The 24,064-nt window shown below is 40.4% G+C and overlaps 1 protein-coding gene across 2 annotated transcripts; it reads left to right on the top strand.

Moving 5' to 3' along the window:
* Positions 1-700: 700 nt before the first annotated feature.
* On the top strand, positions 701-22,648 carry ibtk (inhibitor of Bruton agammaglobulinemia tyrosine kinase). Of its 2 annotated transcripts, XM_061080673.1 has the most exons (29): positions 701-829; positions 1,521-2,378; positions 2,647-2,743; positions 3,130-3,254; positions 4,719-4,829; positions 5,954-6,124; positions 6,365-6,482; positions 7,179-7,359; positions 8,192-8,315; positions 8,592-8,769; positions 9,020-9,173; positions 9,449-9,833; positions 10,003-10,259; positions 10,340-10,426; positions 10,516-10,598; positions 10,953-10,990; positions 11,576-11,672; positions 11,810-11,911; positions 12,412-12,529; positions 13,445-13,505; positions 14,089-14,216; positions 15,102-15,214; positions 15,340-15,485; positions 15,707-15,825; positions 16,313-16,411; positions 16,588-16,743; positions 17,488-17,685; positions 20,997-21,129; positions 21,467-22,648. In XM_061080673.1, exons 2-29 carry the CDS (start codon positions 2,055-2,057, stop codon positions 21,590-21,592), a joined length of 4,029 nt encoding a protein of 1,342 aa, XP_060936656.1. In that variant the 5' UTR covers positions 701-829; positions 1,521-2,054; the 3' UTR covers positions 21,593-22,648. The 2 variants fall into 2 exon arrangements, with proteins under 2 accessions (XP_060936656.1, XP_060936657.1); XM_061080674.1 differs by lacking the exon at positions 10,340-10,426.
* The last annotated feature ends 1,416 nt before the right edge of the window (positions 22,649-24,064 follow it).

Raw genomic sequence — 24,064 nt, 5'->3', positions numbered from 1 at the left:
CTGAAAGAGTATGACTCAAAATTGATAGCCGACATGATGTTCTTGTGGAGGATCTACAGAGGATTTTACAACCGTTTTTCATGACACCTTGAGTGTGGGCTGCTCAAAACGATTGGTGTGGAATATCACATCAATAATGCCCTCTTAAAAACAGCCAACCAGGATTATTGGCTTGCATGTCCACTATTTATTTAAGAGCAGCTTTTAAGATAATATCAAAATGTTAAAAATTTAATTTAATGTCCAATCTATGCCATTATACCTGTTAATTTGATTCTAACATAAAAAAAATTATTCAAAAATTGAGCATGATAAAAAATGTGTTTATTTAAGAGCGAAAAGCATTGACACTTTGTAAAAAAATCACTTGAGACATTAGGGGTAACATAAACCTTAAATGATGCAGGAACCTTCTTTTTGTATCATTTAAGATGAATTCAGAATGTATAAATAAGTTTGATTTTAATATATTTCATTTTTTTTCATGCTGTTGTCTGCTAAAAAATGTTGTATAGTAATTTGTATAAATAAAATAGAAAATGTGTTGCATACACAGACTCTAGGTTACATCACATATTCAGCAACAGCGGCACGCCTACAATGTGCCCACAAAACCAGCCAATAGGATAGTGGAATGTACAAGCCCTGACGAATCAGAAGTCTCGACACTAGTGAGGGGTTTCTTACCCAGCCTGCAGTTTTGAAGGCGTCAGTCCTGTCTCAATCTGCACCAGTGGAGAATTGGCCTCTGTTTGTAGTAATGACACCGTGGATTTACTTCGTTGATGCAGCTTGCTCCATGTCTTCTTCTCTCTTTATCTAGCGAAAGGTAGGAAACACGACACTTTTCAGAATGCTAACGCTAGCATGCGATGATGTGTCAGTTAAGCTAGCTGCTAGTTGAGAATTAGCTAACCCTGGCTAGCAACACTTTGCTGAATGTTCAAACCTGAACCTTTCTATATTTACATTTGCCCACGTTGGGTGAAGAGTCTGCGGACAGGCTTGGAAATGCATAACACAATCTTTCATTGCTCTACGTGTAACGTTGTCCTGCTTTGGTACAGTTGTTTAGCATTCTAGCCACATAGCATTACCTTCCAGACCTTAATGAACTAACGCTTACTTTGTGTCACAGTGGCTGAACACCTTAATTGTTTTACCCAGATATCCATGAGGGTTTGGACAGAAAAGAAGCTAACACAGACAACTAACACGCTTATACTTCTTGGATAAATCAGCCTGTGAAACAATCCTGCTGTTAAATCCACAGTTTTAATAGAAAAAAATGGCTGTTTACAAAAATATTATCCATATTCTTACTATTAGGGGAGTAATATTCTAATATTTGTATTGATTTGCAAACAATTGTCAAATAAACGTATGGCAAACATGACAACTCAGCTGATCTGAGCTACTTAACACTGAAATTAGGCCAAACTGCTCTTGCAGTTTTGCATGGGAACAAATGTGAATATATTTAGTTTTTCGTTGCTAATTCTCAAATGTTTCCTCCTCAGGTGCACGCTACAATTATGGAGTTTTGAAAAGGAAAGTGAGAGTTTGGGGGGAAAGGGGCCCTTTCCCCTCAAGTTTGATGGTTGGACTGCTGGACAGGATGGTCAGAGGGGTTGATGAAAATAATCGTTACCTTTTGTAAATCAGTAGAGGAATATCTATTTTTGCAAACACTTAAATGTAAGATTTTGTATAAAACTGAGTAGAATTTTTCTATGTATTGAATTCTTAATGCCAATGTATGCTACAAGCACCTTAGTTTGTGTTCAATTCTTGGTCGAAATGGTGGACTGAAACAAGTCGCTCTGGGGTCGCTAGGGTGCGGTGGAAACTCAACACAAGCACAATTCTAGCACTCCAAGCCATCTCGACCTCTTATTGATACATTTTTTTTGTCTATGTACCTTTAGCCTCTTGGAGAGCAGCTATAGTTTGCAATTTTTCATTGAGTTTATTTGTTAGTGGTTGGCTGTGAGAAAGACTTTTGCAGAACATAAAGGAGGAGAGGTCACTGTGAAAAATCAGTGAAGGTCAGGATGAGTCTTGCACTGCAGAACTGCACCCCCAAATGCCGCTCACTGCAGCACGCAGAGGATGTAGTAGCGGCACTGACGTGTCGCTCCGAGGCGCCGCTGCGGGGATTCTTGTCTTCACACTGCCAGAATGTGGCCACCCTGCGGGATGACTTTGGCCGCACAGCCCTGCACATGGCGGCCTCAGTGGGAAAGAAGGCCGTGCTAGAGTGGCTCCTGGAGAGTAAGAGTGCTGACCTGATGCTGAAGGATAAGGAATCAGGCTGGACCGCTCTGCATCGCAGCGCCTTCTACGGACATATCCACTGTCTCATATCGCTGGTCAAGGTATTTTTCTTTCACGGTAGATCCTTCAAGAAATGTCCTGTCTAGAGTCAGTAAAGGAGTTTAATAGCATTATTAACAGGGTCATGAAAAGTTCCCATTTATTACATAAGTTAAATTTGTCCAATATCATGAGATAATTTTCCTTCCAATGTTTTATTTTTAAAATTCCAATGCATTATTTTTAACATGCATAATTACTTTTGTTTGGATCAGTGTTTTATACAGTCAAAGTCATTTTCAGAAACTTGACCCAGATGTTGTGTTTCAGCATGGTGGACTTCTGTCCACCCAGGACAAGGAGGGATTCTCTGTCCTGGACCTGACGATGAAGGACCGACCAACACATGTTGTGTTCAAAAACACTGGTAAGAAAAGTTGTTATAAATGAATATTACACCTGATAATGAAACTGATTCTTCTTTTGAGTTTGTTTTAGTGAAGAGTCAAAAGGCTTGTGATTCTATAAAAGCGTAAAATAAATCCTGGATCCACCCCTAGTTCTTGATACAAATTTATAGGGCATTTCCCTGACAAATACAGCATCTTTTCGCCAAGTCCCGTGGTAATCTGTCTGGGAGTTTGGGTGTTATTTTTCCTACAAACAAAGCAACAAAAATACAAATGTACATGGGTGAAAACATAACCTCCTCGGTGAAAGTAATAATTGGATATTCCTCCTTTTAATGGCAGTGGTTTACGTACATCTTCATGTGGAAGCAGTGTTGTGACTGTGTTTTCTCCTTAACTACAGACCCAACTGAAGTATACACATGGGGAAACAACACTAATTTCAGTCTTGGCCATGGTAATCAGGAGAGCCGGCAGCACCCGGAGCTTGTGGATGTTTTTGCAAGGACTGCAGTTTGCATAAAGCAGGTAGGCTTCGTAACAGTGGCGTTGTCATAGCTCACTAGGGAAATTAGAAAGTGCTTTTCTAGAGCAAAAGGCTTCCCCCAACCTGATGACCCCACTTGCATGCGTCATGCCAGTAATAGCCTCATGCTTCATCTCTGTGCCAGCATGTGTTTAATCATAAAAAAAAGAAAATAACTAGCGAATGCTCATGGGTACTCCAGATGAAGCACACCACATGGGAAAACCAGCAAAACAGTCCCTCCCGATAGTCATGAATTACACAATGTTCTCCTCTGGGTACATCTGCATTTGAAAAAATGTTTTTTCGAAGCTTGGATCGTACTTAACTCGGTGGTTCTATGGCTATAATAATATTTGATATACTTGAGTTTTTAATTGTTGGTGGTGGTAGAACCAAGGCAAATAATATATTTAGGCATGCTTTAGCAAACCACAGACATCGTTCTTTAATAACTATAAATTTGGTAGCTGGGGGTATAGGCACACAAAAAGAAACTAGCAGTAATATTGACTGAGTCAAATAGAGGTCATAATTGGTGTTTCAGGTAGGGAGCAATCAGTTTTGCCTTCTCCTGTAAAGTCAATTTGTGACACGCTTGAGCCAGTGTAAGCGTGGTCAGACTACGCCAGCGAGGCTACAATTTCATGGGTTTGTCATTTAGATGCTCTTAGTGTGATTAATATAGCTGCTGGCATCAGTGCAGCCACACAGCTGTGTGGGTACACATCAGGTGCTGGTTATAGTTGATTAAGTAATGCAGTGTGATTGTGTTAGATAAATTGTCATTTTAATCCATCTTGACTGTTGGCATTCAAGCAGGTTTGCTATTTGGTAAGAAATAATTAATCTGAGTCTTTGTGATGTTTTATTATCGCTGTTTACAGAACAGACTCCGTGTTTCAGGTGTTTTCTGACTTGCAAAAGTTGTCATGCAGAGTAATTTCATAAAGCCTAGTGGGGGACAGGTGGATCAGATTTCATGACCACACAATGACCCAGTGGTACAGTGTATAGTCTTTGTCCTCCCAGTCTAATCCAGCAGGTGCAAGAGGTTAAATATTCATTCCACAATGACATGTTTTTAATTAAATGAAGCTACACTGATGTGTGTGCATGTGTGTGAATGTCCACATCAATGTGATACTTTGGGAAACATCCCTGTGCTCTATTGAAGACTTGAGGGGACCAATGTATAAGTAATGATGTTTGCTTTTCCACTTGTGCCCAGTCCTTTATTGGCATAGTGTTTTACTATCACTACAAGAGGGTTTGGCTGAAGGTCATGGAAAGAGATGCATCACAGCCTCTGCTATGAGGTCAAAATTATGATGACAAGAGCCTAATCTGCACAAACCAATACCTTGGATGGTTTCTTCCCCAAAAATACGACTTATATTATTTAAAATGCATTGTCACAACAAAAAAATGGTGTTCATGTTTAATCTCCTCTCCTCCCTTTTCAGGTGGTTCTGTGTAAATTCCACTCTGTGTTCCTGTCTCAGAAAGGCCAGGTGTTCACCTGTGGCCATGGACAAGGAGGACGACTTGGCCATGGAGATGAACAGACTTATCTGGTGAGACTTGTCATTGGGCATTATTTTGGTACAACCTTGTATTACAGTAAAGTTGCTCACAGACATGCACTGAACTTCGAGTCTCTGGAATCTAGAACATTAGAGTATACAGCAGGAGATCCTCCAGAGGGGCATAAATTGCCAAATAAACTAGAAATGAAAGTGATGTAAAACAGGATTGGAGGTTTTGGTGTCAATTTTTGGATAATTAGATGAAATTATGTAATTATGTAATTATTCTGTCTATTATCAGATAAAGGGACTGATTCATACACGATATACCTGCTTTTTCATTAATTGATACTTCTGCCTCTTTCTAAACTATGTATAAACAGACGCTCTGTTTCCAGAATGTTTTTCATGTCAGTCTATTGGACTAAAATGGAATTATGGTTCGGCTGTATTTATCTCTTATCATGTCTTAAAATAACTATAAGTAAATATGAATGATACATTTTCAGGCACTCATGTTGTGAACTGATAAAGACGCTGGCTCCTCCCTGACGACAGCTACATAAGCACACATTTCAGATTGGAAATATTTTATGACACTGACACTGGAAACGTATTTTGTCAGATGAAGAAGTGGTGTTTCTAAAGATAGGACTATGTATTAAATTTCTCTTAAGTTTTTACTCTTTGATAAATAGGTGGGTCATTCCCTGTAATCATCACACTAATGGGCTGCACCATCACAGATCTTAATGCAATTTGGCATTCATATGAGAAACGAGTGGAAGCAAAATTTAATGCGTTTACATCATATCTCCTTTAATATAGGTCACAGACAAAGTCGGCGCCCATATACAGTGGATATAAAAAGTCTACACACCCCTAGACTTTGTGTGTGATGTTAACAAATGAGACAAAGATAAATCCTGTCCAAACTTTTTCCACCTTTAATGTGACCTATAACGTGGACAATTCAATTGAAAAACAAGCTAAAATCTTTTAGGCGGAAAAATAAAAAACTTACAATAACCTGGTTGCATAAGTGAGCATAAATCAACAGGGCTGTGTCAATGCTGTCACTGTGACTATGTGCAATTAGGGAATAATCTTGATACTGTGCATGCAAGGTCTAAAAAAAATATTTATAACCATCTTCTCTTTGCCCGCCTCAGGTTCCTCGGATGGTGGAGGGTCTGATGTCCCACCACTGCTCCCAGGTGGCAGCAGCGAAAGACCACACGGTGGTTCTTACAGAGGAGGGATACGTTTACACTTTTGGCCTCAACACCTTTCACCAGCTTGGCCTAGCTCCACCTCCCACCTCAGCGCACGTCCCTAAACAGGTAGGAGGTAGCATGACTGTGAATGTATCAAGCAGTGTTTGTATTCTTAATTTGATTTGGATGTATTTGTGCCAAAAAGTACATTATACACATTATTATACATAATACTGTTAAGAGATATTAATTGAACTATCTGTTTAATAAATTAATATCTCTTTAACATCTACTAGTGTACTTCGGAAAGTACAATCCGTCAGTGTATATTTTATATTATTAATGTCCCTTTAATCTCTTGTGTAGGTGTTCTCCAAGACGCTTAGAGGGAGGACAGTGATTGGAGTTGCAGCAGGGAGATTCCATACAGTGCTGTGGACCAGGGAGGCTGTCTATACAATGGGACTAAATGGAGGCCAGTTGGGTAAGTGTCAACGCTGAAATGTCAGCAAAGCCCGTGTTAGGAGAGATGATTGTACTGCTTTTAAGACACTTAAGGCCTGTTCAGACATGCTATTAACATCCGTCCTGAGAAATTGATCTCAAGTGGACAGCGCTCAGTTTGCCAGTTCACACCTGGCATTAAAATGCATCCTGATTGTGTCACCTGTGACAACTTGTGATTGGATCTCACTTCCCTGCTCTATATTAGTGAGTTTACAGATGGGTCTGATTGCAGTGCTTGTGTATGTCTTTGTGTCAGCGCAGTCATGAATTTAAGTGTGTTAACAGTCAATACTGAGGGTTAAAGGCAGAGGTTGTAACACCTTGTTAACCCCTATCAAACACATTTTGCTGTGTGAATATAGGCTACACAAATAACGTGTTTGATATTGTATTGGTGGCAACAAACAAATCGATGTATGGACACCGAGAAGTGTAGAAATCTATCTAAACTGTAAATGGTCAGAGGAAGTCAGCTTAGTAGGCGGTTAGAGTAGTTATGTGTTCACTCAAAAGAAGCCACATGTGTTCCAGACCACTGCAGAATATTGCCTGAATCCTTTACTCTCAGGGTCTATTTGGGTCCATTCAGACCTGAGATTAGCACTTTTCTTTAACACACTGTGTGTGAGTGTGAAGTACTTGGTATGTTCATGTAGAGCGATTTTATCTCTAGGTTACCTCCTGGATCCTAATGGAGAGAAGTGTGTGACAGCCCCCCGGCAGGTATCAGCCTTGCACCATAAAGATGTTACCATAGCCATGGCAGCAGCGAGTCAGGGAGCAACAGTAGTCGTTACTGAGAAGGGGGATGTCTACCTGTTGGCCGACTACCAGTGCAAGAAAATTGCATCAAGGTGAATAAATAAAACAAAACAAAATAAAACACTTGGACTTTAACCATCGCTCCTTGTACTGCAAAAAGGGGAAAGAACCCCTCTTCTTCCATCTCATTAAAATAATTTACAGTCACTCCTACTCTGTTTTATATGATAAGAGTATAAAGGACATGTTGAAATAGAAAAGAATCGCAGATTTCAAGAAAAAAGTGGAAATATTATTAGGAAAAATACTTGATATTAGGAGAGAAAAGTCACAAATGTTAGGCTGTTTCTTTTTGTAAGGGGGAAATCAAAAGATCAACCTATCGCAAATGTCTTACAGCAATTGATTGAGCAAATTGACTCATATTACCACACACATTAAAAAAACACATACTACATTATTTTCCATTATTATAATTTTTTTCCAAAATCCTGCTTCCCATCACAGTAATTGAGGCCACATCTCCTTTTGCAGTACTGTCTGCATTCATAATAAACAAAAGACTGCATCTTGTGATGTCACACAGAGATCCAGCAGAGGCACTGACCACTCTGCATCACATCCATTATTCGAATCAGGTCTCATTTGAATGACAGCCGATTGTAAACCAGTCACTTAACTGGAAACGGTTGGGTTATAGTTTTCTCTGCTTTGCATAGTGCAGTTCTCTGAGCATTCGTTGGCTTGAAAGGGAAGACGAGCTTAATGCATGTCTGCCTGCTAATTACCAATAACTGAACAGTCGAGTTATCAAAAGTGATAATTAAATGACAGATGTGATTATGTGATTTATTATAATAGTAAGTTTGACATGACCCTGACATTATTTCTTTCTAATTATTATTTGTGCTTTGTCCTGTTCAGGCAACTCAACATTAAGAAGGTTCTTGTCAGTGGCGGCAGTCTGGACCACCGTGTCGATCCACAGCTGCTGAATGAGGGAGGAGGGGAAAAGGTGGTCATCTTGGCATTAGATGAAGCTGGGAGGGTAAGTTTGTTCATCAGGTAGAAGAGAGAATGCTTTTTCTTATAATTGTTAACGCAACTGTGAAACAATAAAACTGTAGGTAATTTGAGTTTTACTTCAGTTATAAAACGTTGACACAGTTAGAGAATACCTCTTCGATATAGAAAGTGTCTTAACTTTCTGTACTGTTATCTAACCTATGGTTCACACAGTTACACAAAGCAGAGTTGGACCTATATGGAGTCGGTGACTAAGACTTAAATATCCTCCTTTCTGTGTTGTTCCCCTCTCTGTCAGGTGTTCTGCTGGCGTTCTTCCGGCAGCTCGGTGAGACAGTGCCGGTGGGCGTACGGACGTCAGGTTTTCATGTCGGACATAGCGCTCAGCAAGAACAGCATGATGTTTGTGACTCAGGACGGGGAGGGTTTCAGTGGCGTGTGGGCTGGAGAATATAAGAAGTATGGTGAGAAGAAAGGTGAGGAATTTCAATAGGGTTAAGTTATCATAAAGTTTTCTATTACTTTGCAAAAGTTAGTTGATGATTTGAAAATGATTTTAATGATGCCTTTTATTAATCTCATAATATACTTGGCAGCATAATTCAAAAGAGATGGAAATAGTGATGGCAAACAAAATAAAAAGGCATCGTTAAAGCAGTTTTAAAATGCAGGTTTTCAGAATTGATTTATAATATTGCCTTATCTGATGTACTTGTGTTCATCCAGAAGTCAGTGTGGAGGTTTGTGGCCATTCAGATGCTGGGACACTGTATGAGCGAATCCGCTTGGAGAAACTCCCATATGTCCACAGAGCTGTCACCATCACCATGGACTCAAAAGGTCGAAATTTTGGAGTGCTTCAGGCAGACCCCAAAACAAGGTGGGAGATCATTCCTAAAGCATAGAAAAAGTTGTTCACAATTATTTATTTTGTTTATTTAGTCTGTATAAAATAGACTTAAAGCCTAAAAAGGTGCTTTCGGAGCAGTTGAACTAAATTTTTCATTGTGCACCTGATCTCTGAAAGACAGATTGTTTTTGTCCAGTTATTACTCAGCACTCACAGATTATATGGGTTTTCTATCTGATATTGATGTAGAAGTCCTCTTTGATCATTTTGATAATCGTTCAACATCCACTTTGTCTTTGATCTAGCCTGTATGAGATTCCCAGCATTTCTCCATCCTCCCTCTCCCAACACTTCCGGAGCCTTCTGGATGAGGCAGATGAAATGGACAGCATCCACGACGTGACTCTTCAGGCCGGCAATCGCACCTTCCCTGCTCACAAGTACATCTTGTCAATGAGGTCCGAGTTCTTCCGGAAGCTGTTCATATCCGAGCACAGTGAAGTTGGTGATGATCTCGATCAGGAAGTGAGGAAGAGCGAAGATGCTGTGGGCTGCGACTTACTCATTTTGGAAAAAATCCCACCAGACATGCTCGAATACGCCCTCCACTTCATCTACACAGACTCCTGTGAGCTGCTGGTGCAAGGAGCCCGGCCAAGGGTCTCAGCTGCCCTGATTGGGCAAAATCAGGTTAGCGGGAGGGGATTGTGAGGTGTTAATGTTTAATATTTATGTAACACAGCCTCAGCAACAGAAGTCTGATATATTTGGTGTCACTATAAAAAAATATTGCTTTAGCGGTGAAAGAGAGGTGTTATGTCTGAACAGTGTGCCCCACTGTCTCTATTGCCTTGGCCAGGATTCAGAGCAGGAGAGGCTTATCAGCAGCCTGCAGGACCTGGGCCTGAGAGGCGGTTCAGCCCTGGAGGTGTACCGCTCCCTTCCCCCTGCTACCAAAGAAGATGGCAACAAGGCCAAGAGCAAGGGCTCCAAGTCTGGCAAGAAGGCGAAAGGAGGCAGAGGTGACAAGGCGAGAGCCAATGAAGGAGGGGCCAACCCTGTTAAAACCTTGCAGGGCGTTGCAAAGAAGCTCGGCCTGGGCAGCCTGTCTGCACGGTGAGTGACCCACGTGTGCTTTGACTATGAGGCCAAATCAGATTTTATGTAATTTCTCATTAATCGTGTTTTCTTGACAGACTGGATGGAGTCAAATATGAAAATGGAAAAATTGTTGTCAATCACAAGAAAACTTGCAACAAATCCAAATTCTACCAGAGGAAATGGTGTGTACACCAGCACTTAATTATAATAAAAGCAATTGATAAATAATGTAGATTATCTGATACATTTCTATCATTTTGGTTCTGCGCAGCTCCTACCTCTGTGATGTTACTCTTAAATCTGAAGACGGCAAAGAATTTCCTTGTCACAAAAGTATCCTCTGTGCAAGACTGGGTAAGATGATAAATGACGAAATGCATCCATAGATTTATATAATCATTCACATTCAAATGAAATATAACTGCAGATTATTATTTTGCATAATCTAATGAAACAAATTAGCATATGTGCAGACAATTACAAAAAGTGTTGTGCTGAACTCTTGCTTGTTAAACAAAACCTGTTGCCTTTTGCATCATTATTTTAATACTTTTATTTTATCTGATTCTGTACGCCTGTTAGTTCGCAGGACATTTTCAGTTTGTGGAATTATTAGCTGCTTGTGTTTTGTTGCCATCACAAATTAGATGCTGGATGTTTTAAGTTTAAGAAAATGAACGAGTAATGATGTTCTGTATTTTTCAACAGAATATTTCAACAGTATGCTTGGAAACCCCTGGATTGAGGTATGGAATGTTTTTCACTTATGACTAACTGGTACAAACCTGTGTAATTTCCATGTAGAACTGCACTGTATGTACAAAGGTATTGGAACACCCAACACATTACACCTTCAGGAGCTTTTATGACATCCCATTCTAAATCCATTGGCATTAATATGGAGTTGCCGCTATAACAGCTTGCACTCTTCTGGGAAGGCTTTCTACAAGATGTTGTACTGTGTTAGTGAACATTTTTGCCCATTCATCCAGGAGAGCATTTGTGAGGTCAGACACTGATGTTGGAAGAGAAGGCCTGGGTCGCAATCTCCATTCTAATTCATCCCAAAGGTGTTTTTTTGGAGTTGAGATCCGGCTCTTGCCTTCCCCAAACTGTTTCTACAAAGTTTGAAGCATAGGATTGCCCAAAATGTCCTGGTAAACTGAAGCATTAAGATTTCCTTTCACTTGAACTAAGGGGCCTAGTCCAACCAATGCCAATGGGATTATATAAAACACCTGAATTGGATGATTTAAAAGTTGTTTCCCAATACTTTTGTCAATATAGTTATTTTCAGGGCTGTTAATAACAGAAGTCTTGCACCCCCTCAGGCCACATCCTGTAATGCACTGGAGATGCCGATCAGCTCAGAGACCCTGCAGGTCATTCTCGAGTATATTTATACAGATGAGTCTCCCACCATCAAAGGTAGATCCTCAAGTTTTGTGGACTGAAAGTTTTTATGATCGTGCACTGGTTAAAATGTCAATTTCTTACTAAATATACAAGAATCGTAAAAGGGGAAAGTAAACCAGTGCTTGTTGTTTTCTTGCTTTGCCCGACAGAGTGTCTGAATGTAGAGTTTGTCTGCAGCGTACTGGTTGTGGCCGACCAGCTGCTCATCACACGACTGAAGGAAATGTGCGAGGTCGTCATCACTGAGAAATGTATGTTCTATTTCGACCCCTGCCCGTTCACCCACCGTCTTTTCCTGTAATCTTATCTCTCACTAGCTCTATTCATTTGGACAAAATGCTGCACTGGTAGAAACAATAGTTGTGATTGTTTTGAAGGTTATAAGCACAGGCTGAATGCGATCATTACAAAGCCGATTTGTACTCGATGTGAATGAATAAAGAGGTAGAAATAAGGGAGGGTAAAAAAAATATTTTGCTGATAGTGTAACAAATAGGTTTGTTGTTCATATGAATATAAACTATCTTGGCTCAAAATGATGAATGGATTGAGCTGTAACGCAGCAAATCTTTCCATATACTGTTTTGTTTTTTTTATTTTGTTTGTGACTAAGATAGTTTTCATCACATGATATAAATCCAGTTTGACTTCACAAATTACAACTTTGGAAAATACATTGTTGACACAATTACATTATTTTGGTTAAATTGCCCTGAGTTGTTAATTAAGCTGCGTACTTTCCTCTCCTCAGTGACTCTGAAGAACGCTGCAGAGCTGCTGGAGTTTGCCGCCGTGTACAACGCAGAGCAGCTCAAACTCTCCTGTCTCCAGTTCATTGTGCTCAACATGGCCGCCCTGCTCGAGTCAAAGTGAGAATCAAGTGTGGATTTTGAACAGTACTCGCAGGGCATACCTCAGCCAAAGCCCAATAGTCCACTTAAATTCAATCCAGCTAAACCAGATTGCAGAAATCTGTCCCCTTAACATGGCCATATTTTTCATTAAGCTCCCTGAAGTGTTACGTGGAAAATCAGCAATTTCAATTATTTTATACATTTAATTTTTGAAAAATATTTTTATTTAGATTCACACTAAATTCATATTAGTCCCCTGATGAATAGCTTTTCCGTAATCCAGCTAAATAACAAACAACTTTTATGGGCACTCAGTGTATATACCTCCACAAAGCCCAAAAGTCCTCTTATGAAACAACATTTAAATTCACAATGTCTGGATTTTATTTTGCACCAAAATTAGACACACTGATTAATATCAGTACCCTAAATCATTAATTCTTCTTCTTCTTCTTCGTATAATAATAAAGTATAGTCTGATCAGATTGAACAACTAGATTGTTCTGACTTTCATAGGGATACAAAATAATCTGCTGGTTATTTAAATGTATACATGTTACCAGATGAATATACAGACGTTGCTTTAACTGGCAGGAAAATGAACGACAGCATTGAAACTGGTTACTACTAACCTTGGGTATCACCGGAGTTTACCTCTTCTCATCTGGTTAGTAGCATCTGACAAACACAGGAAATTAATAATCAACCATGAACCTAGACGACCACTGGGTGGTGTTATTATACAGGGAAATCAATTTGAACACAGTAAGCCACATTTGCAATAGCAGAACAACAATAATCTGTTATAATTATATTTGAGGACATGGGAAATCCAATCAATGCAGCAGGAGAAATACATGTGCAACTAGGAGAGATATAAAAACATGCTTTTTCATCTGTCTCCTACAATTGTTTTTGTGTTGCCCTCAGAGCTCTGGATATTCTTAGTGATGAGGTGCTTGTGGATCTCTCTGCAGCTTACATTCAGATGGTGAGTCACTCCCTATCCTGATCTGCATGATTCTTCCCATGACTTTGGTATTTGCTCATTGTTTGTTACTTGGATTTTATTTATTTATTTATGTACAACAGCTTCTTGGAAGTTCAACAGAGTCTAACACTGGAACAGTAACTGTCAGATTGTGTTCTCAGTCGTAAAGAGTAAGAGCCTCTAGACTCCACTGATCCAGCTTTCCAGCAGAAGCTGATTTAGTAAACTGCAGCAGGGGAATAGTGTTACTGATGTTTTTCTTTCTTATATAACTTGGAGCAGAATGAAGAAACTTCTGACCCACACTATTGGTCTTCTGAGATTTATACAGAAGTACATGAGCTCCATAAAAGCAAATCAAAAGACCAACAGGGGTGCAATGTTTTTTAATATACTGCATAAGGTACTGCTGCAAAAGGTATTGCTGCAACTTATTGTTGGATGGTTATCATATCTTTAGATAAAGGTGTTCAGGATCACAATATTAATGACAAATATCTATTACTGGAAATGCGTCACTGACTGGGAGCAGTTATGCCGTCTGTTAAGACTTCTTAATTATTTGTTTGTTTGTTTTTTCCAGATTCCAGCCATGCAAAGGAGAGTGATCACTCCGTTCAGTGGAGCTCCAGACCTCAGTGTGTATGGAGATGAAAATTTGGACTCAGCCTTAAGCCATAAACCAGAGGAAGAACTTGATCACTCCACCAGGTATGCAGGCAGAACTGTTTGTTATATCTTTGTTAATTGTTATTTTAATTGGGCTGCTGTGTTGAGTTTCATATTGTCATTAATGGCGTAATACTCCATTTCAATATATACAAATTTATTTAGCATTTTGTCTATCAAGCCTAACTTTTGTAAAACACAATATTACTCTTTTCATGTGGGTTAAGAGCACGAAGTCTTTAGTTTATAAACCTAAATATGAGACAGGCAGGAACTTAAGTTGTTTTCAGACACAAACTCCAGAATATGTCCGGAGAATCGTGTCCTCATTGTCTAGATTTTTGCGTTTTACATTGAATAATGCAGAAGGAGATTCTCCGATCAGACCCATTCACAACAACAGAAATATCTCCTGAGTGTTCATTTGAGGCATGGCACAGCACTCATGAAACAGGACATAACGTAAAAATGCCACTGCTGTGTTTTGAAAAACAACTCTGGCATTGTCCCGTATCAGCAAAGCTCTAAAATGTTGTCTTTCCAATTTGACATCTTCTTCTCCTTCTTCTTCTACATGAATGACAGCTTTTTTTAAATCCTGATTTATTTGTATTCGGTTTTTCATTACTCAGAACTGTGTCTGCCACATCTTAGAAATGTCAACATATATTCTCCCGCTGTTTCCTCACATTTGCTCACTTGGACATTATCCAGAGTTTTTACTAGGGAGCTGGCAGGAAAAACTCCAAAGAATGTCTGGTCCCTCTGACTCAGATACGGTCCCTCAAAAATAATTTCAGGAGATTAACTGAAAGACTTCAGCGCATGTCTGAAATTATCTTAACTGGAAAGATCTTGCATTACCTTTAAATATTTAAAAGGTGGTACCTCAAAATCTGCTCCTGATTGTACATCATTGACCCCCAGGGATATCCTGTTAAAGAAGGCAAAGATGAAGGCTAAAAAGAAACCAAGGCGTCGGTCTGACAGCTCAGGGGGCTACACTCTCTCTCATATCATCCAAAGCCCACCTGTTGCAGGTATAACACATATTCACACCTCATTACAAACCACCTTACTGTCATCAGCTCACCTCTTTAAAGGAAACATGTTGATTGTATGTTAGATTTTTATATCTTACCTTCAAACACTGTTTTCTCCTCAGTGGTCCCCCAGAGCCTGGTGAAGACAGGCAAGGCAAACTCCACTGAGTCTCTGCAGGAGCTGCTCACATCAGATTCTGAGGGCAGCTACATGGGGCTAGGCAGTCCCAGGGACGTGCAGTCACCTGTCTTCCATGACAGAGCTGAGGTTAATATCTGACCACTACAGCCATATAAGCACAGTCGAATCAGTTTCATCTTATATGCAGTGTGCAAAGTGTAAACAATTTCATACAGACACTTTTGATAAAGTTATCCTTTTTCCATTGTATGACCAAGTTAGAGTAATAGAAAAGTGGCTAAACAACATAGACTGGTGGATATGATACTCAAATATATAACAGATCATAAGTTATTTATCGTGTGCAGGACGAGAAGGCTCTCAGTCAAAAGCTGAAGACTCCACCCAGCACCCCAACGTCACTGAGAAATGGCCTCTCAACTTCCCCCAACTCTGCATCACAACTCATCCCCAAGGTCCGTCCCAGGTAAGATGGAATTGATCAGGCATCTTTTTTCTTTTCTTCTGTTTCTCCAAAAAAGCCATTGACAGAAAGTCCACAATGCAAAGATGAGTTATTTGACATGCTTTGGTAAATTGTCTGTAATTTTATAACACTTTTCTCGTCTTGATGACCACTCAAAGCACTTTACAGTACAGATTTTTGGCATTCACCCATGCACATAAGCATTCAGTGCATCTATAGGTAGCACCTGATTTTTCTATGAGAATGGGGAAGACTGGGATTGAACCGACTCTCTGGTTAGAGGTCAACCCTCTGAGCAATAGCGGCCCAAGAAAAAAAGCTTTGAGATTTGACACTAGATACAAGTAAATTTAACAACAGATCTTCTTTCTTCCCACTTTTGCAGAGAGAAGGGACATTTTTATGCCTAGATTATCAATAACTATTGAAAGTTGTGCAATATGTATACTAGCTTACTTAGTATGTGTGACTGTGTTACGACATGCAGCCCTGCTCATCCACCTCCAGTCTTGGATCTGAGAACCATCATGGACATGGAAGCCAACTCTCTGCCGACACTTGGAGCAACTCCTAAAAGTCCTGGAAGGTATGGGAGGTTTGCATCATTTACCAACTAACTGCTGTTTACAGTAACCAGTTAGACTAGTTGGTATGAGGCCATATAATCAGAAGAAAGATGGAAAGCTGTACTGTTGCATATGAATTATTTATTTTCTTTGTTCACTTTGGCTAACTGAGCATAATTTTCCCTCCCGCCTGCAGTGTCAGCACCATCATGAAGCTGTCCCCCGTTCCAACTAAACTGTCCCAGAAGCAGAGGAAGATGCTGGCCATGGCCAACAAGGAGGCCAGTGTGGAGTCCACAGCTTCCAAACCAACCCCCACAGTTACCCCATCCAAAAGCAGTGGGAAGGCCTGGTGAGTGAGGCCAAATAGGAAGACTACTGTTGTCGTAAAATCACTTCCTGGAGTCTGTGGATGGATTTACAGTCTCTCACTCACTGGCTGAACAGCTCCAAATAAACATAGAGAAAATAAGATGATGATGACGATAATAATAATTGTATAGCAATTTTCTATGTTGACAAGAAAAAAAAACAGGGACGAGATGTTGTTCTGGCTCGTCCTGCTCTTTGTGATTACCTCTGCGCTACTTCACTGAGGTCGACCAACCTGATGCTTAGAGATGTCCCGAGATCTATGCTCAAGAGCAGAGGTGGTTGAATCTTTTGAAGTGGCTTCTGCTAATCTCTAGAAACATCTTACCTTTTCATACCAGAGGCGCTCAGACCCTAGACACATTTCAGTCATTCCTTAAGACCCACTTGTTCTCACTGACTTTCAATTCGAGTGGAGTTTGAGGCCTGAGTTACTGAGCAATATTTTAACTTGCAATTATTTATGATGTTTAATGTTTTATTGCTTTTGTATTTTATCCTCAGTTTTTTTATACCAATATTGGAATACCAATACCAATATTAAAATTTAATATTGAAAGCCTTTTCAGTGCTTTGTTCAGTGGTGTTTTTTTTAAATGTGTGATATAGATCAACTTTGACTTGACTTCAGAAGAAGTGGCAGCAAAAGAGCAACACTCTTTTGCTGCAAAATTATTTGTCATATATATTTTTCCCTCTTTGAGTCATACGTTTCTGTCTGTAGGGCTACAGCACCTCAGTCCCCTCCCTCCTCATGCTCATTTCGGGCTCTGCTGGAGGAGGAGGAGAACCGTCTAATCAAAGTGGGACAAACTGGAATACAGCGGGCTCAAGGCGTTCCGGTGTCACCTGTCACCCCTACACCTGCTGCCAGGAGGGTCACGTTTAAATCTGAAAGCAACGAGTCAGAGCGAGCCCCTGGGTGAGTGTATCACCGACGCACAATACACTGTGCAGCATAAACGCACACGATGGAGGTCACTGCCAAAACTGACTGTCCAATACTGTTGCTTACCACTTGGTGACACTGTTGAGGTGTCTTCATGAAGCTGTTCTAATGTCGTTTAATATCAGCAAAGCAAAAACACACACACACACTTTATATTCCATGAAAACCCATTAAGTGTATGACCTCCGTTCTAACCTGATCTAGGCCTTGATTTAAAACGCTTCATGTATGTCCTTTTTTATTTATTTCTCATTAGATACAAAATTAAACATAAATTTGGAGATTAAAAATGGCAATAAACATGAAAATGGGAGCAACAACAAGTGCTTATGTCACACTGATGCTCTGATTCAGAGTCATGAGTCCCTGGTCAGACTGAGGTGAACAGCTCTAAATGACCCAGTACAGCTGAGCCGACCTGACGCAAACACGAGGTCAAACTGACCTTTACAACGACCCCAGCTGGACAAACAGTACACACACACACACACACAGTTACTCTAGTCCATAAAAATACAGTATATTCCCAGCTGTAGTAATAGCTTGGATATTTATGTGATGTCTATTTAGACGAAAAGAAATCAAATACTTGAATTGTCATTTCAGGTCTTGCATGTTAAGTACATCTCTTTTTTATGCCTGATATCCTATTTTCTCTGTTTTGTTTGCTCCAAGCTTCATCCTGCAATCTTCCGAGCAGACTTCTAAATATTAAACTGTGTGAGTCACTATAGTGAAAGCGGTGATGGTAATCAGAATTGATAAGGGCAGACCTCATGTCAAAACGAATTATTCAGAACAGAGCAGGTTTCAGGTTCCTCCTGATATTTGGATAAGATTGACGAGTTCAAGGCATAGGAAGCTGCAGCAGCCTCGTCCATGCTCATGTCAGGCTTCGGAGACACTGTTTCCAGAGATTTAAGTCAGGTTTAATAGCAATACCTTTCTAATCTAAGCACTTTGATTGAGCTCCAGACTTTTTTTTCCTTCTTTTTTAGTCTCCCTCAATCATTTCCAGAGGTATCTCTTGGCCAGATTAACATGCACATGTACAGAGTCTTATTTCTATGACTTTAACAAGCGTCATTGTGATTGATTAGAAATGTTTTCGTCGCCAACTCGCACGTAGCAACTATTAACTGAGAAATCAATCTAAGCGTGCGCAAATCAGACTGTGGGGACCTCTTCAATGTGACACGACATATTTTGCATGTGTCATATTGAATAGATGGTAAGGATCTCATGGAACAGGGAAAAAAAGACTTGTTGTAATGACAAAATTTATAGTAATACTTATTATTAATATTATTACATAAATAATAGGGCTGCATGGTATTAGGGAAACAGACTTCAATATATAGGTTTGAAAACTAAAAAGTAGTGCTGTCAAACGGTAACATTTTTTAATCAGATTAATCACAGTCTAGCTGTCGTTGATCACGATTAATCACCATTTCTAAATGCCTGGAAAAATCCCCATTTTCTCTGTATATTGTTGTGGGAACGGAAAGATAACTGACAGAAGGCAGATATATACATTTAACATTAGCTTTAATTGTACAAATTTTTCTAAAAGATTTTTTAAGATTGAAAATAGAATAGAATCCATCTAAAACATACAGCACCATAATTCAATGTGGCTGTATCTTTGCTATGCCTCTGAGCAAATATAGGATGATGTTATTTAGGCTCATGTGTTTGGTTATGAATCAATGGTGTCGGATCATGTTTGCGTGTTGCTCTGCTCACTTTGACACTGAGTCCTCGTCTCGTGTTGTACTGAGCACAACATGTTGACGAGTCATTTTCATGATGTTTAAATGCAGCCTCAAAAACTCTGGAGCGGATCAAACATACACTGAGTTACTTCATGTAGTGATCAGGTCCTGATAACTAGTGATGAGTGTTTATCAAGTGAGAGCAGACTGGAGGAGGACACAGAAACTCTAGCTCGGTACAAACCAGCTTCTGCTCTGATCATGACGCAGCGGCGCTGATCACTGAGCAGCTGAGATCAGGGAAACTGTGTTTCACATTTCTATGTTAACATTAATTGTGGAAAAAAAGTGATATATTTGGAAACCAATACTGTAATGTAGTATTGATCAGAGCCATGAATCCTTTATCCATATTTAGAAAGACATGTACAGTGCGTGCACTGAAGTCCAAAGATCTTACGTATTTCCCCCGGAGGAGGTGTATGTGTGAATGCAAACGTCCAATGAAAGCTACTGCAGTTTCTGCTGACTTTCCACCTGGCCTTCAGGCACGAGGTTTAAGTAGAAACCATGACGCCTTCTTTTTCGACTCTACTTCTTCTGCTTCTTCTTCTTCTTATTTCTTTTCTTGTTCAAAGGTTTGTGTTCACTGCCCTCTGTCTCGTCTTCCACTTCTACATTTCTCATCGTTTCTAACTCTTACACCTCTCAACTGCACTCTTCCTCGGTCTGAGGCAGCTCCTCTTCTCGGCTGCTCTTTCTCATCCTGAGGCAGCTCTTCATCACCGCTGGACTCTCTGACATCTATCGCACTGTCTGTCCTGGGAGAGGGATCCCTCACTTGGGACTCTCCCTAGTCGTTTTCAGACATTAGATCTGGAGGAACTCTGGAGAATTGGGTCCGGACTTCCTCCAGAGGTTTCCTTTCACACATGACCAGCCTGATACTCCACTCAGACACGTTTACAACAACAACAAATTCTCCTGAGGTTTCAGGCAAGTGGTGGTGCAACAGACAGAGACAGGATTTAAGGCAAACATTTCTGCTGCTGAATTCATCTGTTTTTGTTTACAGCACATCGAAAACAGCGCCGGCTCTTGTCACCACAAACCTTTGACATCTTTGTCTGTGTTTTTTTTTGAGATTCTAAAAATGTTTTGCCCCTTCCTAAAATATTTTTTTCATTTCATAGTTTTTCCTCACCCTATTATTTTTCGACCACATCGGGATTGGTCTCCTCAGTCCTATTCATAGACACTGATAATAATTTGTCATCCACTGTATAAGCATTTGTGAAGATCTTTTGAAAGTTAAACAGCAGTCTCAGTTCTGTGATTCTTATAGAATCCAGACAGTATACTAGAGATGAATTTTTACTTCAGTCCAGTTACACAGCCATATGAGGGATAGGCGGCCTGCTCACGGACACAGAACCTTGTCAGTAGTCGTTGATTCAACCTTTGTCCACGCACTTCAGGGTCTTGTTGCTTTCACTATCACAGCAGAGTCACTGATACCCATCCTCACACCGTCTCTCTCTGCGTGTCACCTGTTTCATCCCCCAGGCCCTGGGTGCTTGGTGCAGCGGGCAGCCCTCCTGTCTACTCCCAGGTGGCCTTTGCCTCCATCGTAGAGGAGGAGAAGGAACAGGAAGCCGCTCTGATCCGCAGCCGAGAGAAGCCGCTGGCACTAATCCAGGTAAGGCGTCTTGTCTGTGTGCGTTAGTGCTCGCACCTTCACATGCACACTCCTACATGACTGAATGTATAGTAATACATGGCTCCTCTTTATCCTATGTGGCAGACATCACATTCTGTGTTTTCCTCTGCTCCAGCTGTTGCCAGGCTTCTGTCAGCAGCTTCACAGAACATACTTATTTTCTTGCGGCTTCTTTTGCCATTATGTAAAACGCTCTTATTATCATTATTCACTCTGTGTCAGCATTTTGTCTTTTTTCCCTCATTGAAGGGTGGCTTTAGTTCCCTCTGTATCTCAGACTCAATCTCTTTTTCCCTGTATTTTTGTGTCCTTGTAGATTGAAGAGTGCGCCATCCAAGACCTCCTGCTCCATTATAAGGCTCGTGACAACCCTGATGAGCTGATAGTGGTGGAGAGGTCTTCCAGGGGTCCCATTGCAGCCCCAACCTGGAACAAACACTGATATATAACAGCACAGACCACATACCATCAAAGTGAAAACATCCCTTGGAGTTGTCATTGTAATGTTGGCAGGGTTCCTGCTGCAGCTTCATCCAACCCTCACATATCATCAGATCCATCAGTCTGTGTTAAGTCCAGTTGGAGATATGAGACTGAGGCAAATCTTTGCTTCTTTGTGCAGTGTTACTTTAACTTCTGTTTTATTGCTGCTCAACATTTTGTGTTTGTTTGCGCACGACAGAGTGAGTGTTGTTCATGACTGAATGTGGTCCTGAAGAGTTGTTTTTGAGCCAGGGATTACTTATGCACATTTTTAAGTTAAGAGTTAAATTATGTTAAAAACACATTTCACCAAAAACATTGCTAGTTATATGAAGATGAGGCTGCCAAAGAAAAAGTAGTAGGAATGTTGAAGCCCCAAAATGGGTCCAAACTACATCCCTTTGAGCATTTTTGTTTTAAATCAGTGAAAGCTCTCAATGCTAATTAAGGAAATAACAGTGCCAATGATCAACCTTGGCAGAGCAGATCAGCTGTGCTTAAGTAAAGTGAAGTGTTTACTAAGGCTGTACCTTCAGTTTCTTTTCATGGTCCTTTTGCCTTTCTTATACATTGTTTTTTTTGCATATGCTGATTTGCAGTGACATTGAAATGTAATGTAAACTGATGTTTAAAATGCATATTTAATATATGCTAAGTGATGCAGTTGCAGTGCACCATTGTCAATGCTCAGTAGGGTTTATTTTGTGGAACTGTCTGTCTAGCCTTTAAAGTTACTACAAGAGTGTTTTAAAGGAGGTGGTCTGCCTTAAATGATGACAACACAGATACAGCAGCTATAGAATATAACATTTTGTTCAACCTTTTCTTTCCTTCATTAGTTGTTCTAGTCTCCTGGTTGTTGTTTTTTTTGGCCTGGAGCCGGTGTAAGCTGAGTAGGTCACTTGGTTCTTGACCATGTTATGTTGTCTTGACTTGCCATTTGTTTGTATGTGTGGGTGAGACACGGATGTGAAGCGAAAAAGGCATGCATTAAAATGTCTAACATGTCAAATGACCACGGTCTCCTGTCTGTGTTTCAGTTTCGATTGCAGTGGGTGGAATGAAAAGAGGCACATATAATTCTCAATTATATTGTTTTTTTCACCCCTGTGTTTTTAGAACAGAAACTCAGTCCTTTACAGAAAAGGTGGCTCTCGCCACATCTAATAAAGATAGCATTTAATCTCCCCGTCTCCTAACACTTCATCTGCCCGGCATGAGCAAATGACCATTATCGAGTCTCGGCCTCTGATTAACTATGATGACCCCGAACTTAACAGAGAGTGTGGCGATTTAGAGATTTTATTGGATGTAATTACAGGTAGAGCATCACATCGGAAGTCAAGGAGAGATGGCTCGTGGGGGAAATATTAATTAGCGATTAGGCTCCATTAGCTGGAGCAGAGACGACACATGAATAAAAAAAAAGATCCCTCTTTACGTCACACCACGAGCCTCGAAACCAGTGTGGACCACTTGAGAAGGACTGCTCAACCTGAGCGACTGTGCCCTGAATGACAATGTAGTGGTTTTGTGGGGAGTGCAGTGACACATGACATGTTTTAGAATAAGACTTTGAAGCAAGAAAAAGCAGCCTCCATAATGCACTACTGAATATGCCATGTTCATATACATCTAAGTGATGGCTGGCGAGCAGAGGTTCCCAGACATTACCCACAGACCTGTCAGAGGAACTGTCATGTTCCAAATGTCCATCCATCATCTGCAACGCTTATCCTTTGAGGGCCATTGGGGAGATGGAGCCGATACAATACTATTTATTATGACTTAGAGCAGAATCTATTGATCACTTGAGCTATGTATTGTAAGAATTTTTGAATATTTTCTTCTCCAACTTTTAGCTTGTGTGCACCATTGACCATCTACCCATAACCAATATTTTGACCTCTTTTGATAATGTATCTCTTTATTATCTATTTCAAGCATTTATACATTAGTTTTAAATAACTAACACCATGGTCAGTCTTAAAATGTTCTACTTTGATAAAGCGTATATAATCGGCTGACCCAGACGAGCCCTTAACCATCATGCTACTAGATAAGATACATTTATTTATCCCACACACATGCACAGACATGCACAGGCACACTCATGCAAGGGGAAATTTAACCTCTGCTTTTAATCCATCTGGTGCCAGAAACACACAGAGCAGTGGGCAGCCGTGTACAGCGCCCGGGGAGCAGATGTTGGGGGAGTAAGGTGCCTTGCTCAGGGGCACTAGACAGGGTAGGGAGAATCCTCTTGGATTTTTTACTATAGGCTAAGGCTTCTGGGGCAACTCCCATGATGCCCTGAGCCCTTCTCTCTGTCCCTCCTTCTCTTCCTTCATGTTTTTATACAACACGTCATCAACTTTGAGTCTTGTCTCTGTTGTTGGTTCTTATTCTGCAGGTGTCGCTGACTTCAGAG

This window comes from Limanda limanda, chromosome 11 (genome assembly GCF_963576545.1).
Source record: "Limanda limanda chromosome 11, fLimLim1.1, whole genome shotgun sequence".
NCBI classification, from domain to species: Eukaryota; Metazoa; Chordata; class Actinopteri; order Pleuronectiformes; family Pleuronectidae; genus Limanda; species Limanda limanda.
This window is presented reverse-complemented; position numbering and strand designations above follow the sequence as displayed.

Bases quoted from the DNA above. Each gene is read 5' to 3' on its own strand.
- ibtk (XM_061080673.1), top strand. From the start codon at position 2,055: ATGAGTCTTGCACTGCAGAACTGCACCCCCAAATGCCGCTCACTGCAG. The intron at 10,260-10,339 runs GTGAGTGACCCA...TTTTCTTGACAG, and splicing joins CTGGGCAGCCTGTCTGCACG to ACTGGATGGAGTCAAATATG. The intron at 12,530-13,444 runs GTGAGAATCAAG...TGTTGCCCTCAG, and splicing joins GCCGCCCTGCTCGAGTCAAA to AGCTCTGGATATTCTTAGTG.